General features: G+C 40.4%; 1 protein-coding gene across 3 annotated transcripts in view; it reads right to left on the bottom strand.

Moving 5' to 3' along the window:
• The window catches only part of LOC130388638 (DENN domain-containing protein 5B-like), a 65,703-nt gene extending 51,368 nt beyond the window's left edge, over nucleotides 1-14,335 (bottom strand). Inside the window, exons 1-4 of one of the 3 annotated variants that reach the window (XM_056598062.1) lie at nucleotides 13,950-14,335; nucleotides 3,372-3,464; nucleotides 2,454-2,583; nucleotides 379-965 (exon numbers count right to left, since the gene is read on the bottom strand). In XM_056598062.1, the coding sequence (XP_056454037.1) occupies nucleotides 379-454 (76 nt within the window). In that variant the 5' untranslated portion in view covers nucleotides 455-965; nucleotides 2,454-2,583; nucleotides 3,372-3,464; nucleotides 13,950-14,335. Of the gene's footprint in view, nucleotides 1-378; nucleotides 987-2,453; nucleotides 2,584-3,371; nucleotides 3,465-5,218; nucleotides 5,274-13,949 lie in introns of those variants that run through there. The other 2 variants (XM_056598063.1, XM_056598064.1) reach the window with 2 other exon arrangements.
• Nucleotides 14,336-16,381: the final 2,046 nt, after the last annotated feature.

Below are 16,381 nucleotides of genomic sequence, written 5' to 3' on the forward strand. Positions count from 1 at the left end.
TATGTCCATCTTTAAGCCAGGAGGACCGATGCACTATCTTACCGTTGTATTTATTTGTGTAAATCGAGTTTTTAAAATACCATTAACGCTTGGTTTGTAATGAAACAGTGGGAAAAGCCCGTTTAGATTCCATTAATTGCATGGCCATGATATTGGTCTTTCCTAAATCTATAAGGATGAGGTTAAAGGTATACGGTCTGTGTTCCCCGGTAATGAGGGATGGATTGATGTTGGTCAACATCTCAAATGGTTTCCATCGTTTTATTGTCATATAAGCTGACACAGAAGAAAGCTTCCATCAACACACAGACTCCACGGTGTTTATCGTTATAGGCTTCAGTCAGAAGAAGCTCCTATCTAATGTCGTTAATAACGCACCTGTTAGATGTTGGGGTTCGAGGCCGGAATCCGGGTCCACTCCGACCACCGCGAAGTACTGGGCGAGTCCGGTCATCTTCTAACCTTTATTCTACTTCATATCCAATAAACCACGTCTGACTATCCAAGGCTGTGTTGTTTTGCTGCCTTCTGGTCCAGTGGTTCGGCTCTGACGCGAGTATCAGTAGGGTGTTGTTCCGACTGGGAGGAGACTAGCGGTCCCAGTATCATTACCAGTACGGTGTTGTTCCAACTGGGAGGAGACTGGCGGTCCAAGTATCAGTACCAGTAGGGTGTTGCTCCGACTGGGAGGAGACTGTCCGTCGGTCAGACGGACATTGTTTGCGTGTTCGTCTTTTTAAAAATGCATTATGGACAATTGAATGGCATCTAGCGGATGGGACTTCTCAGGATTTTTTTTTTCTGTATTATCCCATGAAAAGAAGTTGTTTGTTTTTCCGTTCCGTTAGATGAGCTCTTTATGTTCCCGTTCCAGACCAAGATCACTCGTAGATTGCAAGTTGGTCTGGGGAGTCTGCTGTCATCTTCTTCAGCACAAGAGGCGGGCCGTCTCTTCATTGTCGACCCTGTGTAAAACCAGCCAATAGGGCTCGTTAGGTCGCCCCTTCCGGTAGACCCCTCATGGGACAATTAGAATGGGAGTAAATTAAAGGGACACTGTGTAAAACATTAAAATACAATGCAATATTGTCATTGCATTGTAAAAGTCATTTTGATGTTTGATTGCTAGAGTCTTAGTTACATTTTTAAAACTTTTCAGTTGTTTTTTGAAGTAATAATGCTTAGACTCATAACGCATTGATCAGATGTGAAGAACAGGCCCCAGAAGTCTTATATAACGTGGATAATAAGCCTTTTAGAGGGAAATAAATGTTTGAATAGCCTGTGATGTTCAGCTATGACATGTTTTTAAAAAATGGTCAAACCTTCTGTTAAAATAGGTGAAAACGCAATGTTGACTATTTGCACAAGTAGTAGGAGAAGCTGCCAGCACTTGTCGCCCCTCTGCAAAACATCCCCAAATATAAGGGGCATATTGCTGACAGAACACCATGCCTGGATAGCATTAAGCCCTAAATAATTTCCTTATTCTAGTCTGACTCCAGGTGGCTTGTTCTTACTCTCTTTGTAACCATAATTTAATGAGTCTATCCAAGCTTGTAGTTCTCTGTGTGAAATTAAGTCGGACTTCAAATATTCTAATACTAGTTTCATCTCGTATTGGGCAACTCCTTCCAATATATTGCATTATGTCAACAGAAAAATTCTCTGATACACTGAAGAACTTAAGCTCATCAAGTAAACAAGAACGCCTAACACCATACACATGATTTAGTGTTGGGTTTACCTGCATAGCTTCACAATGTTGCAGGTGTATACCTTTTGATCGTAAAGTCACGCTGGGGTCATCCTCACAAAAGACAGTTAGAAACTTTTCTTTCTCAGTCAGGCAAAATCGACAGCAGTGACGCATATAACCCATCCTACAAATCAACATACAAGCCATCTGGGGAACTCGTCTTTGGATGCTTCTTCATCATTTCAGCTACTAGAATGTTCACCATTTTCCGCCGTGTGCTGTCTGACAACATTTTTGTTCTGTCATACTCCCTAATGACATTATCACCACCAGGTTTCTTGCGAAGTGTTTCGTCACCCAACTAGGAAAACAACTTCATCGCACATGACTACCGCATACACATGAATTTATTTAGCTTAAACGTCTTTTCAGCAAAACTCAAGACAGCAGGATGGAGGACTTGCTGATAAATGCTTACTTGTGAGAACATGACACTAAACTTGAAGTGAATGGATCCAGGAGACTTTTGCGCATTAATTAAGAGCTTCTGCCGGTTGCCATCAGATTACTGTGTTGGGCAAATAGAACTTTGCAGGGAGCAAGTAGAGTTGTGTATTTCCATGGCAACAGGCCATGAATTATCTTTCATTTGGGAACTTTCTCTAGGTATATTGGTGTTCTGAGACAAATGGCTCAATGGGCCAGGACACGGTTGAATAATTTGGAGCCAATATGCCACAAAAAAGATACTTACAGCATGGGCCTCAGACCTATTTGGTCTTGACCTTTTTCCGCTGGGGACTTTCATCGCTCAGAATGTGAGTAGAGTCAGTATCAGAGTCCTCTTGACTTACAGCTGGTGTCGACTGGCCAACAGCTGGTGCCTCAGAAACAAAACCGGCATAGCAATATTTTACGTAAAGTTCATATTTTACGTAAAGACAACCATTTTCATCCAATCAGGTAAAAGAGCACCTCCAAGGTCTCCTAAAAACAAGAGAGAGAGAGAAAGAGAAAGAGAACCCTAGGACATACAGGTTGCGTCATCTGTTCTACCCATGTCCTATTTAGATAATTGACATTATTAATACAGAATATAATCCTGTGTCCCCACTGCCAAATTATCAACATGGAAAAATAATTCAATAGCATCTCTATCAGCCTGAAAAAACCACAACAACATCACATTGATTAGACAATACAAACCTTCAGAGACACCATCAATGGATAGCTCATAAACACCAGTATTTGCACCAATCACTTCTCCAAACACCTCCTGGTCAACCTCAGTTTTAGAGTCATTAAAGAGCTTTGCATTAGGCAATTGGCTGAGGGAGATGTCTTGACAGTCTTGACAAACAAAACTTCTGGAATGCTATGGGGAATACAAACATAATGGGCACATTTTCTCCAAAGCATGAACCATTTAGGTCATTGACTTAAGGCAACAGCATTAGTTATGAGTTAGTGTGTTTCTCTGCAATGTGAAAAGCTGTTAAAAGCTGTATATCTTTGAATAATATTAATGTTAATAAACAGACAAACTTCCAATATGATTTTTGGGCAAAAGTCACTACTACACTGGTCATAATGCATTAAGGAATACTGAATATCAGTTCATTAAGTTGATTTACAGACCAGACAAAATCATTTCAATTAAAGTTAGACTTACCACACTCAAGCAGTTCACTGATCTTGGCTTCAGAAATGCTGATGAATTTCTGGATGCCTCTGAACTTGACTTTGACCAACATGATCCGTTTGCCTGGAAGGAGGGATTACAGACAAAACCAACTTAAGAAAAACGACCAAACTTGATTTCCATTAGGCCTACAGCACTAGATAAACACAATTCCATCCATAACCTTCTCTAGGCTTTGAAATCAGGCGCGTGCCGTCCATATGGGCAGGTGGGGCGGCGAACTCCCTGCAAAAGCATGCTCCCAAAAAAAATAGTTCCTCAGTAAATCATTGCTCCAAGTTTATTTTTAATAATGTGATTGTCACATTAACTATCTATAGTTTCTGTAGGCTCTCCGACTATTTTTGGTCTGTTGATATGATATCCAATTGATGGTGGCGATTCTAGTTTAACGTGTCATGCAATGTGGGGCAGGGGAGCTCAACGGCCGCGTCCCTCCGTATGTTTCTCGCATAACCCTGCAGGCTGCAATAAGAATTGCAATCCGCGCTATAAGACGCCCATATGGTCGTAAAGTATTCTGCCCCATGGTCATATTCTAGGAGTGTTGTTGTTTAAAATCGAATTACTCCGCCTGTATCTTTCGGCATTGAAGCCTATTTATTTATTTATTTCAGCAGGTATTCAAATTGTATAGGATTTCATACCTGATTTAAACAGCTGTTATTGAGAAATATCTGATTTCAAAAGTGTTGTTATTGAGAGATTTGCACACATCGTCGGGCCAAGTTCCAAATCGAAGGTCTGCTTGATTGATGACTTGTATTTCTACTTTTCATGTATTTGCAATGCACTCGCTAAGCCTGTTGTTAAATTGTTGTTAGATTGTTCAAATAAAATATGGAAGAAATAACTTCCCTATAATGTCGAATTTGTCCTTTTTGACTTTGCAGAGTTGGTGTTTCCATTGCACATAGGCTATTCTAATTAGCCCGACATCACATGACGAGTGTTGCGGATGGCACTTCAAAAGCGTGCAGTAACATTAGGCTATTAGTTTATTTTTAATTCTTACTCACAATTAGTTTAGTTAACATGTTTTAATGTAGCTCAAAATATACATGTTAAAAATATTGTGGGTGTGGTCATACGCCAGTAGTTTCTGCCCCACCGAAATTAAGGGGCACCGCACGCTACTGTTTGATTTGCGCTGAGCTGACAGAATCTAGCCTACTGAGCACGTGGCGGCTAGTTACCTTAATTTTTAACAACCTCATCAGCAATACAGTCAACCATCTTTCACCCTGCAGAATTACACAAAGTCGCCATTGTCGCCAAAATAACTAAGCACAGGGAATTTAATGTCAAATTTCCACAATGGTAAGCATAAAACTAGCTAATAGTGATAGCTGTGCTCAAGAAAACGTAGGCTTAGTGGCGACGGTGCTATGATGACTGCTAACTAACCTAGCGCTAGCTGTTAGATAGCTAATCAACTTCACAAGATCACTAAGAGAGATCATGGGACAGCATAACTAAAACTCTAACGACAACAGAGCCACAATGCAATGGTTCGCTGACAATCAATTGTCTGACATAAAGTGATTAAAATATCAAGAAGTCATTCATTATTTTCACATTTCGTGGCATGTTCTTATCAATAAATGACATACTGTAGCTGCTATTTGAACTTTCCTTACCTTGCTAGCGTTAGCGATTAGCTAACGTAGCTAGCTAACGTTGTCACTACAAATGTGATGTATTATGCAGTTTAGACCTCTCACGCTAAATCACACAGCACCACTATATTTCCATGAGGCTAAATAAGCAACAGATGGAAAACAATGACATTATTTTAAATTATTATGGACAATAACCTTTCTATTGGAGCCTCTTCAAAATGGCGCTGACTTCAAGTGCAGATTCTTGAGGTCTGGCTGCGTTGTTCCAAAAAATAGGGGTGGAGCATTCTTTCCACTAATGTTTTTAGCTCTGGATTTCAAATGTAACTTCTGTAGAGGAATCGACTCTACCTGTAGAGGAATCTACACTATAAGTGCAAGTTGAAGTTTACAATGTGATTTCAACACTGCAAATTTTACTGTGTACCCTTAATAGCTTTTCAAATTCAGGTATAGTAATAAGGGGAGATTTCAACATGATATTAGATCACATCATTGACTGTTGGCCTCCACGTGTTTCCACTGCAGTAAATGTAAACTTAAAATTATTTATGTGAAATTTAACTTGATTGATGTATGGAGGTTTAAGAATCCTAACATAAATGTGTTTACTTGGAGTAATAGAAGTGCCACCAGACGTTCACGATTGGACTATTGGTTCATTTCTGATCATTTGAATATTGATAAAATATCAGTTAATAGCATCACAACTCCATTAACGGATCATAATGCAGTCTCCATTTTTATCCCCTTGCACTCTGCCCCCTCTACAGAATGTAGAAATGCTTACTGGAAACTAAACAGTTTACTTTTACACAAGGTGGTAAAATCAGACATAAAAAAACTAACGAATTTTGGAACAAAGTAAAGTCCGAGGATGCTTTTGGTAGAAATTGGGAACTTCTGAAATTTAAAACTGGCCAATATTTGAGGAATTATGGTAGTATCTTATCCAAAAATGTTAAATTGGAGGAAGAAAGGGTAGTCTCTAAAATAATTTCTTTGTACCAGAAGGACCCTGCAGATATATCAGAAGAGGAAAGACTAACTTTAATTTCGGAACAATTTAAACTAAATGAGATTTACTCCAACAAAGCAAAAGGTGCCTTTATAAGATCAAGAAAAAGGTGGATTGAAGAAGGGGAAAAGAACTCTGCCTATTTTTTCGGTTTAGTAAGATATCATGGCTAATTCAATTTAATCCAGCAATTTAATATTAACGATACTGTCATTGATAATCCGAAGAGCCTAGCTGTTTTCTGTTCAGACTTCTATAGAAATGTATACAAATCGAAATATTGCCATCAATCAGCCACTACTTTCTTGAACCCTCTTATCGTCACACCAATCTCTCAAGATGATAGGAAATTATGCGAACACATTTGCAATTGAACATTGTAAAACGAACAAATCTCCTGGAGTTGATGGCCTTTCTGCAGAGTTTTTTCAGGCTTTTACACAAGATTTAGCTCCCTTTCTACTTGAAGTAATATTAGAAAGTGTTGAAAAAGGTTCTTTACCTCCTTCACTGACCCAAGGCTTAATTATGTTCAACCCAAAAAGGATCCACTGTTTATTGATAATTGGCAACCTATTTCATTACTAAACACTGACTACAAAATTTTTGCCTCAATAATTGCAAAACGATTAAAAAATGTTTTAGACCCTATTATTGATGAAGTCCAATTTAAGTCCTATTCATGAGAAAAATACATATTTCAAACAATATTTGGCTTGCCTCAGTTATAATTGATTATTCATTTGTATGTCCTGATGATAGCTTTATCTTTTCCTTGGACTACTATAAAGCCTTTGACACAGTAGAACATAACTTTATATTTCAAACTATTGAGAAATTTGGTTTTGGTGATTTTTTCTGTAAAGCTATTAGAACAATGTACTCCAAAGGCAATAGCTCTATCAGATTAAAAAATGGGACTTCGCCAAGATTTGAGCTGCCAAGAGGCATCCGGCAGGGCTGCGCTGCCTCTCCCTACCTATTCATTTTATGTACACAACGTCTTTCCACCCATATTAAAAATAGTGCTTTAAAAGGAATTTCAATTGCAGAAAGAGAAGTGATCCTCACCCAACTAGCAGATGATACTACATTATTTAAAAAAAATGCCAGCCAAGTGCCAATTGCTATCAAAACAATAGATTGTGTGAACTTTTCTCCCTTAAATAAAGCGACACCTGGTTACCAGGTTTGTAACATATCAATCAAAGATAATATTACTTATCTAGGGATTCATATAATGAAAATAAGGAGGAGAGATGCTCTGTAAACTTTAATTTGTGTTACCGATAAGACAAAGAAAAAGCTTAATCAATGGCTGCAGAGAGATTTATCCTTGAAAGGACGAGTATTGTTGACAAAGGCAGAAGGTTTATCTTGTCTTACATATGCAGCTATCCCATTGTTTGTCAACAAAAAACTCTGTAACACCATTGATAAATTACTTTTCCATTTTTTTGGGAAAAACAAGACGCATGATGTGAAAAACATCGGTTATTATGAACACCTTTGAACGGTGGTCTAAATTTTCTTGATTTTACAACCTTTAATAATACTTTTAAAATAAATTGGATAAAGCTTCTACATGAAATTTTAGACATAACTATATTTTCTCTAAGGTTGGAGGTCTACAACTTTTAATTTTGTGTGATTATAAAATAGAAAAAATTCCCTTAATTTTATCCAAATTCCACAAACAAATGCTCTTAGCATGGTCGTTAATCTACAAACATAATTTCTCCCCACATAGGCGCTTCATCTGGAATAATCAGTTTATTAAATTCAAGAATAAATCTTTGTTTTATAAAACTTAATTTATAAAAGCATAATTCTAGAATCCCAATTACTAAATGATGATGGAACTTTGCTGAAATATTCTGAATTCCTTCACACTTTTGGCATTCCAATCACCCCAAAAGAGTTTGCTATTGTTATGGATGCCATCCCATCTGGTATTTTAACTCTCTTGGGAGGGACTGGAAAACCAAACTGTTTACCAGCTTTGTATCCTAAGTTGACCTCAGTTGGTAATGTGTGTTTCGCTACCACAATGAGAAATAATAATCATAACATTCACTCTATATTCCAGAGAGATGTCACCAGTCCCCCAAATGTTGTTCCCTATTGGTCTAATTTTGTTGACAACTTGAATTGGGGAAATATCTGGAACCTTCCTTACAAATACCTCCTTACGAATAAAGTAAGAAAATTCTCTTTCAAAATCATGCATAGGTATTAACCTGCTAAGCAATATCTCCTCAGGTTTAAGCATGACATATGTGTTAACTGTTCTTTATGTGGAATATGTACAGAAACAATGGTGCATCTGTTCTGGCAACGTCCCTACACCACCACTTTCTGGAAAGATATATCCCGATACATTACTGATAAACTTGTCTCTGATTTTTCTTTGTTGTGGAAAGATGTACTGTTTGGTTTCCATGACAACAAAAGTAAAAAACAGAAAGAAATATACCTGATTAATTTGTTGATAATTTTAGGGAAATATCATATTCACAAATCCAAATTTAGTAACTCTAAACCTTCTTTTATTGCTTTTGGTAGGGAAACAGTAGCCTGGCTCCGCCCGCCTAAGTACTTCCGCTCAATTTGAATTTCCCTTCAGTACTAGATCTGGACCTGCTGTATGTAATTTGGTTTTCTTGTGCCGCCACAGCGGCCACCAATCAGCGAACAGAGGGCGTGTCTGAGAACAATGACGATGAAGTCGTACGCCAGTTTGAGTTGTTGTTGTAGGTCGGTAGTTGATTTACAATGTGCAATTTTTCCCCGATAAATTAAATTCGACGAACAAAACCTGCAGCTGTCGTTGACGGACATTTTCGTGCAGACGCGCAAGGTGTTTGGTTTGTGTACAACCTGCGCGTGATTCCCGGCGCATGACATACGTCACAACCAAACGTTAGCGATTGGTTATTGCAGATCCAGAGTGGCTCTGGGCAGATCCAATCATTTTAGACTTCAACAGACACCCGCCTTCAAGTGAGTTAACGTTTGTCAATTGATTAGGTCCAGACTCTCTGTACAAATGAAATGAAATGAAGTGAAGTACGAGAGTCTGGTAGAACCAGGCTAGGGAAACAGAGCAGTACATCAAAACCATCTATGACTCAAAAAATAAGAAAGCTGCTAAATCCATTCAGTTTTGCTCTATTTTTAATGTGTTTATTTGAAACTCCCCCTGGCTCTGCTCTTGATCAATGCATTTTCTGTATTAATGACTGTTTGCTTGGTCTTGTTTGTATCATGAAGATCTAATAAAGATAAAAAAAAAAAAAAAAGAATAGCGTTGATAGCATTGTAGCATCATCAGCGAGAGGTCTGAGCGAGTACAGTCGCATTGTTTACCGACAATGGAAGTATAAGTTAATAACCCCCCGATGATTCTCTATATGTGATCTTTAAATTACACTCCTGCCATCTGAACAACAATTAGTATTTAACAATTATTATGCCGGGCCGATACAACATTTGTTTCACTACGACTCCTTTCAGCTGCACAAAAAATATATAAATAAAATAAAATGCTTGAGCTGGCGTTTTGAAAAGAGAAAACTTACATTTTATTAGTACATGGTATAAAGATAATTATGAGCCTTTGATCCAGACATTTTTTAGGAATGTCTTATGCACCAAGTTTTTTAATGTCCTTAAGAAAGGAGCCTCGATGCTTCCTTTAACCCTCCTTTAGCACAGGTTACTCCTGAGCAACCTTTACGAAAGGAAAGGAGATAGTGGTATCCCATAATCCATTACGGCGGCAATATTTAAAGCAACAGGCCACCGGCGAAGAGTACCGACTCTACGCGAAGATGCATGGGAGACGCGGGAAAGCAGAAGAAGAGAAGAGAAGAAAATACAATTGATAATAAGGGATACCAATTCCAGAAACATATTATTTGAAAATGCCGACATCACATTTAAGAAAGACTACCGGGGGCAGCTAATTTCAACATCAACATAAATTGAGCCTCTTTTTTTCAACATGTGAATGGGGATTCAAGTGGCCTAAAATGTTCTTGTTGGCCAAGGACTACCTAAGTGATTCTCACTGATGGCGACATCCTGATTGAAATCAATACGACAATAACGCATGGATCGAAAGAGCACTTGTTGTAGTTCATCTTCGCAAAACTTTAGTTCCACGCTAGAGACGCTAGAGGTCAGCAATACTCCCCGTCATAGGCGTCGATTCCGCTGGGGACGCACGGGACGTGTCCCCACCAGTTTTCGTCAAGATTCATTTTGTACCCAAAAAATAAAAACTTGAGTTGAATTATTATGGATTATTACATGGCTCTTCTCAAGGCTGTAGACTGCTCCATTCACTTGCATGGGCCTTCACAACATTCAACTGTCAATTATTTTTGTTTATATGTATGCCGTCTTTCAGATCCTTTCATTACCTGCACTAAAGAGAGAAAAAAATAGGAAATCCTCATTGTACCGAACACTTCACAAAATGTCCTTCCGAATGCATCTCTGTCCCCAGCACATTTCAAACCAAACTGACGCCCATGCTCCCCGTAACGCAATGACGTTGTTTAGGAAAAGTCTAGTCTAATTCATTTAAATCAGTGCTGTCTTTTCCTATGTTCGATAGGAAGCACCTTTTCATCTGTCCTTCACCCGATGACGTTTTTCCACAAAGGTTAAGGAAAGGAGAAATAAAGGTAAGGAGATTTGACTATTTGTAGAGGCCCCTGGCACCGAGGCTTCTTTTTGAATTTGATCCACCTTTCCTCCAAGAACTTCCGGGTCATCTCGTTAGGAAAGGAAATTTCCCCTCTTTAATAGGTCAATGAAATTTCCTATACAAAAAAGAGAATTCGTAGAGGCCATGGACCTATAGAGTGGCGAAGTCACGGCCCTTCCGGCAGACCCCTTGGGACATAAGTGATCGTAAAATATGAATGGGTTGAATGGCCAGGCTTTAAATGCCCCGGATTACACGCAGGGCCCACGGACTGGGGGTGTAAAGGTATGGCCACACCAAACGCGTTACCTGCATAGGATTGCGCGCGTAACGCGCCTAACCTGCCGCTTGATCATTGTGCGTCACAAAAATGGTTCAACGCGCCTACGCAGTAAGATGAGCCCGCCCAAAACGTTTTTTCCCCCGCTATTTTTCTATTGCTCCACAAATATGGCTGAGATCCCCACCATCGCTGTGCTGAATTTGTTGTTGGAGTCCGAGGAACGTAGCAAACCCAAACGCCGCCGTGTTTGGGTGCATGACATCCTCACCCCGCTCACAGCTGGGTGAGTTTCAAAAACTCCTCCAGGAACTCCGCCTGGATGACGGCCGGTTCCAGCGGTATTTTAGGTTGACTGGGGCCATGTTCGATGACCTGTTCTTTCTGCTTCTGTGCATCCTCCTTCTCTCTGCCAGTGACGTCGTGTTGAGCTCAATGCTGATTGCTATCGCGGCTACGCGTCACGCGTAGGAGCGTCTTTTTTTAACTCCGCGCATAGATGCGTTTAAAACGTGGCTAAAGCGGCGAAAGGTGCGTTCACACCAAAATACACATTTGTCGCCCGTCGCCCAAGTTTTGTCGCGCGACAAATCATAAACTGTCGCTGTATACGTTTTGTCAGGGGAATTTGCTGCGGTTCACCCCGGACTGCACTGCAGGGAACGGTTGGCCAGTTGAAAACTGATTGGCACACGTCATTCAGTGGCCACGCTGTTGAACGCTGATTGGCCGTCTTCACGCCAATTTGTCGCCGGATGTGCCCGATTCGCGTCTCTATGTTCACTTTGTATGGGATCGTTGCCCCTTCGCGTTTGGTGTGAACGCACCTTACCGTGCTGCTTTAGCGGGCGTAACGCATCTACGTGCCTATGGTTCCCTATGCAAAAGGGGAATGTTGCATGGTAAAAACGAAATCGTTATTTTAAACCACTTACAAGGCTAGAAGTACCCGAAACTTCTTTGGTAGTATAATAAGGGTCTTAACATATAAATATAGGCATTGATAACTTTGTAAGTGTACAGATTGTTTATTATGTGGAGGGGGACACAATAATCCAGTGGGTCTGGGGTACTCCCCCTGAAAATAAATTGCGATTTGAATACCATTTCCTGCATTTCTACATACATTTCTGGACTACGGTAACCAATACAAAATCCGGGAAATAATTAAGTTGGTCATCATGCTAAATTCTGCCAGAATAAATATGCATAATCAAAATGAATCAAACTTTTAATATAAAGAAAAATAAATATTCATTCATCGCATGGACAGAGGTCAGTGAATAAAAGCTACTGATACAATCATTTTCCTCCTTTAAAGGTGATTATCCTAGGACATTATCAGGACTTGAACCGAGAGACACAATTGGCAGATTATCTCAAAACAAAAACATCGAAAAGAAAAACAAATGTTAACAAAATACCGATCAGCGACAATGAACTGGAAATAGAAAGACTAGAAAGACCACTTTTTAAAAGTGTGGAAACCAAGAGAGGAACGTGTCTGTGTACACTGCCACCTGGGCATTGAAACAGAAATACATTTCCTGTTCCAAATATAAACACATTCAACAAATTCATGGCTTTAATAACAAAAAGCTTCCTTCTTTGTTGGGGAAGAAAAAAGTGTTAATGACTGCTCCTGCCACAATGACAATGGCAAAAAGAACGAGAGAAAAAGAAAGAGAGACAGAAAAACAGAGACATTGGGGAAAGACAGAGGCACACACACACACACACACACACACACACACACACACACACACACACACACACACACACACACACACACACACACACACACACACACACACACACACACACACACAGCGAAAGAGACAGGGAGAGATAGAGAGGCAGAGAGAGAGATGTATGTTATGTCCATACATATGTCCATACATCGTATGTCCTTCATTTCTCCCTTTAACCCCATCTCTCTATTTATACTATCTCCCTTGATCCATCCTTCTATACTCTCCTTTCTCTTCTCCTCACTTGAAAGAACCAAACACATGCTTCCTGTACTCATTCGCAATTAGCTGTGGCCTCTGAAGTGGTTGTGTGCAGCTTAAACATGTTCAGCTGCACCTCCAGTGACCTCTGGTCTAAATCAGGAGACTGGTCCACCACTGCAGTGACCATCTCCCCAGTAAGGAGGACTTCCTCCAGCTCCACCCTGATCAAACCTCTCCTTCAGCTGCATGTCCACAGTATCCAGCGCAGGGGCGTCAGCCCACCCACTACCATACCGGGGCACAATCTGGCACCATATTACAATGCGAGCGTGCAAGCAAAAAAAATGTTGGCATACACATTTGTTAGACATACACATTTGTTAGACATTCTATGCTTCCAGAGGATAAAAATGTAACGCTTACTGTTTACTTCACTTCACGCCAGCCGGAGTGAATGGTCGCTGACGCTGTGCTGGACAGGTTCAAAAAGTCGATATCAAGGAGAATGATTCTCTCCTCAGTGTGTGCATTCGTCACGTACATTTCATTGCAGCGGCCGGCCAATGAGGGGGGCACCATGCATTCTATTGACGTAATTCAAATAGTAAATTTCTTCAGGGTGTCAAATTTTGTACAATCAATGTTTTGTGTCTTTACTAGGAGGACTAGTAGTACCGTGTTTCTTAAAGATAGCCTAAGATATGACGAACTCCTGGCTCTGTGTTACAGGCAACTCTCCGGCTGCAACATGCTCCGAGTGGCCGCAAGTGGATTCTAATTACTCTGTCCGTATGTCGGACTTAAATTCTAACGAAAGTGGTAGTCTATAGGCCTATTTTAAGAAAAAAAAATGCAATCATGCATTCTGTAGATTGCCAGATGAGTCAGACTTCAATAAAAAAAAATTAAAGGTATAAATAAATAAATTAATTAAAAAATCAGTGCCCCAGGCATACCCAGGCACCGCAGATCCACAACAGGGCACGTGCCCCGGTGAAAAGGGTCTGCCGACGCCGATGATCCAGCGCCTTGAAGAAGTCAGCTCTGTGGTATTCTTCTGGGGTTGTGGGTGAGTATGCAGTAGGGGCATTGCCAATGAAGCTTTTGGTGGACGGCGGAGGTGGGGCATGGTTATGGGCTGAATATTTAGCTTGGTGATCCTCTCCATTGCGTTGATATACCTCTCCTGGAACTTCTCCTCAGTTCTCTTTGCCCTCAGGGTGGTCCTCTCACACAATCTGCTGAAGAGAGCATTCCAGACACGGTTTCTGTTTGTTTCTGCAGTGTGCAATTAAGGCACTCCAACTCCTCGATTACTTCAGTGGCCAGCATGAGTCCTAGCACTGTGGTGCCTCTTCCAAATCTCTCCAACAGCCCTCTTGCCGTCACACCAGTGTTTGAGGCCTCTGTTTGGGCCATGTCCTCAACTGTAAGCTGAGTAGCACAGATTCATACTGACGCAGCACATACCGGATTGCTGGAGTCCTGACCGTCCATCTTGTTTGACACAAGGGCTGCAGGTTGCTAACCAACCCTGGTGCTGTGGTTACAATGTTCACAAATTTAGTTTTGAACTTGCCCGAGCTTGGTTCCACACAGCCAAGCTTGTGGAGCCAATCCCGGGCATCAGATGTCAGTGATGACGCTGTACAAGCAGCCTAGGCGATCAGATTTACACAGTGGGGGCAACAAGTGGCTGCTTTTCCCTTATCCTGGCCTGTGCCCCCTTGCTGTTGCCTGACATGTTCGCTGCTCCATCGTATGTCTGTCCACGCAGACCAGACAGCAGAAGATTCAAGCGCAGCAACACATCTTTGGCAGCTTTTGCTAGGTTTTCCTCAGTTGTGCTTGAGACTTCATAAAATCCCAAGAAGGCCTCGTTGGGGACCAAATCATTGTCTACATACCGGACACATATGGCTTCCTGTTCAGTGCCTTCTATTTCCTGCGTTCCATCAATAATAATTTGAATACTGGAGGAGAGGCAGCTTGTGAATTGAGATAATGATTTCCCTAATTATGCTGTTTGCAAATAGATTTAAAACATTCTTGAGTGTCAAAATGGTTTATTACATTCAAGAGTCTCCCTCTGCTGACAACATAAGGAGACTCTTGAATGTAACCATAAACCAATAAACCATTTTGACACTGGTCGGAACCCCTCTCTGCTCCTTGCACTGGACGCGGAGAAGGCATACGACCGTGTCGAATGGAGCTTTCTTTTCGCTATTCTTGAAAAACTCAATATGGGACAGAATTTTATAGCATGGATTAAATCAATTTATAATAACCCCAAAGCCGCTGTTATTACAAATGGGACTTCGTCAGACTTCTTTGTATTAAGAAGAGGAACAAGACAAGGGTGTCCTTTGTCAAGTTCGTTGTTTGTGATCGTAGTTGAATTGTTGGCATCATGTATACGAGACAATAATGATATTAAAGGACTGAAAATCAATAACGAGGAACATAAAATATCCTTATTTGCAGATTATATAATTTTATACATAAAAGAACCAGAACAGTCGTTAACATACTTATATAATGAAATTCAACAATTGGGAAAATACTCAGGATATAAAATAAATTTCAACAAATCTAACGCCTGTCTCTTGCAGATGATGCCAACACAAACAATGCTCGACTCATATCCTTTTAACTGGACTCCCGAAGGGTTTAAATACTTGGGCAGTTAAACCGAGAAACCATTAATTGAAGTGTTAAAAAACAACAACTGTATGCTCTGTTCTATAATTGACCTGCCAACAAAGTATAGATAATGCTGTGGTTATTGTTATGATATATAGTCTGCTTTTGTGTGTTTTTTTATTTATTTTTGTTTGTTTTGTTTGTCTTTGTTATTATTGTATTGTCATTTTTGCTATGTTTGTCAAATTGTGAGGAGGGTTGTGGTGCGCTGTGGGACATGTCTATATCTTACCAGTCTCACAAATAAAAAGAAGCATAAAAAAAAAAAAAAAAAATCATTCTTGATTTTGGGGGATTTGTAATCATGTTTTCTTGTTGACAGCCATTTCCCTAGGCCAGGGTCATCTTCTCTTCTTACTTCTAGTAACTGGCAGAAGTTTCCCTCTTCAGCTGCACGGCCCCTGAGAGCAGCTCCCTGGCGAGCCAAGCTGTACCAAGCTGTACTGAAGCCCACAATCTTCGAGAGCCACCGTCTTGATTCTTGCTGCTGTGCAGCTTTGGCCGAGGATGACTGGACCTCTACTGGTTCTGCTTTGTGGCAGTGGCTAGTGACAGGAACTTTGTGTGCATTGCTTTGGACATGTTTTCCAGTTTGGAAACCAGTTTTAGAAAATGTTGGATCCGTGTTCTTGCCATTTAATCTGTCACATCCAAAAGCTTGAGCACAGAAAAAAACATAGGA

The sequence above is a fragment of the Gadus chalcogrammus genome, chromosome 9 (assembly GCF_026213295.1).
Source record: "Gadus chalcogrammus isolate NIFS_2021 chromosome 9, NIFS_Gcha_1.0, whole genome shotgun sequence".
Classification (NCBI taxonomy): domain Eukaryota; kingdom Metazoa; phylum Chordata; class Actinopteri; order Gadiformes; family Gadidae; genus Gadus; species Gadus chalcogrammus.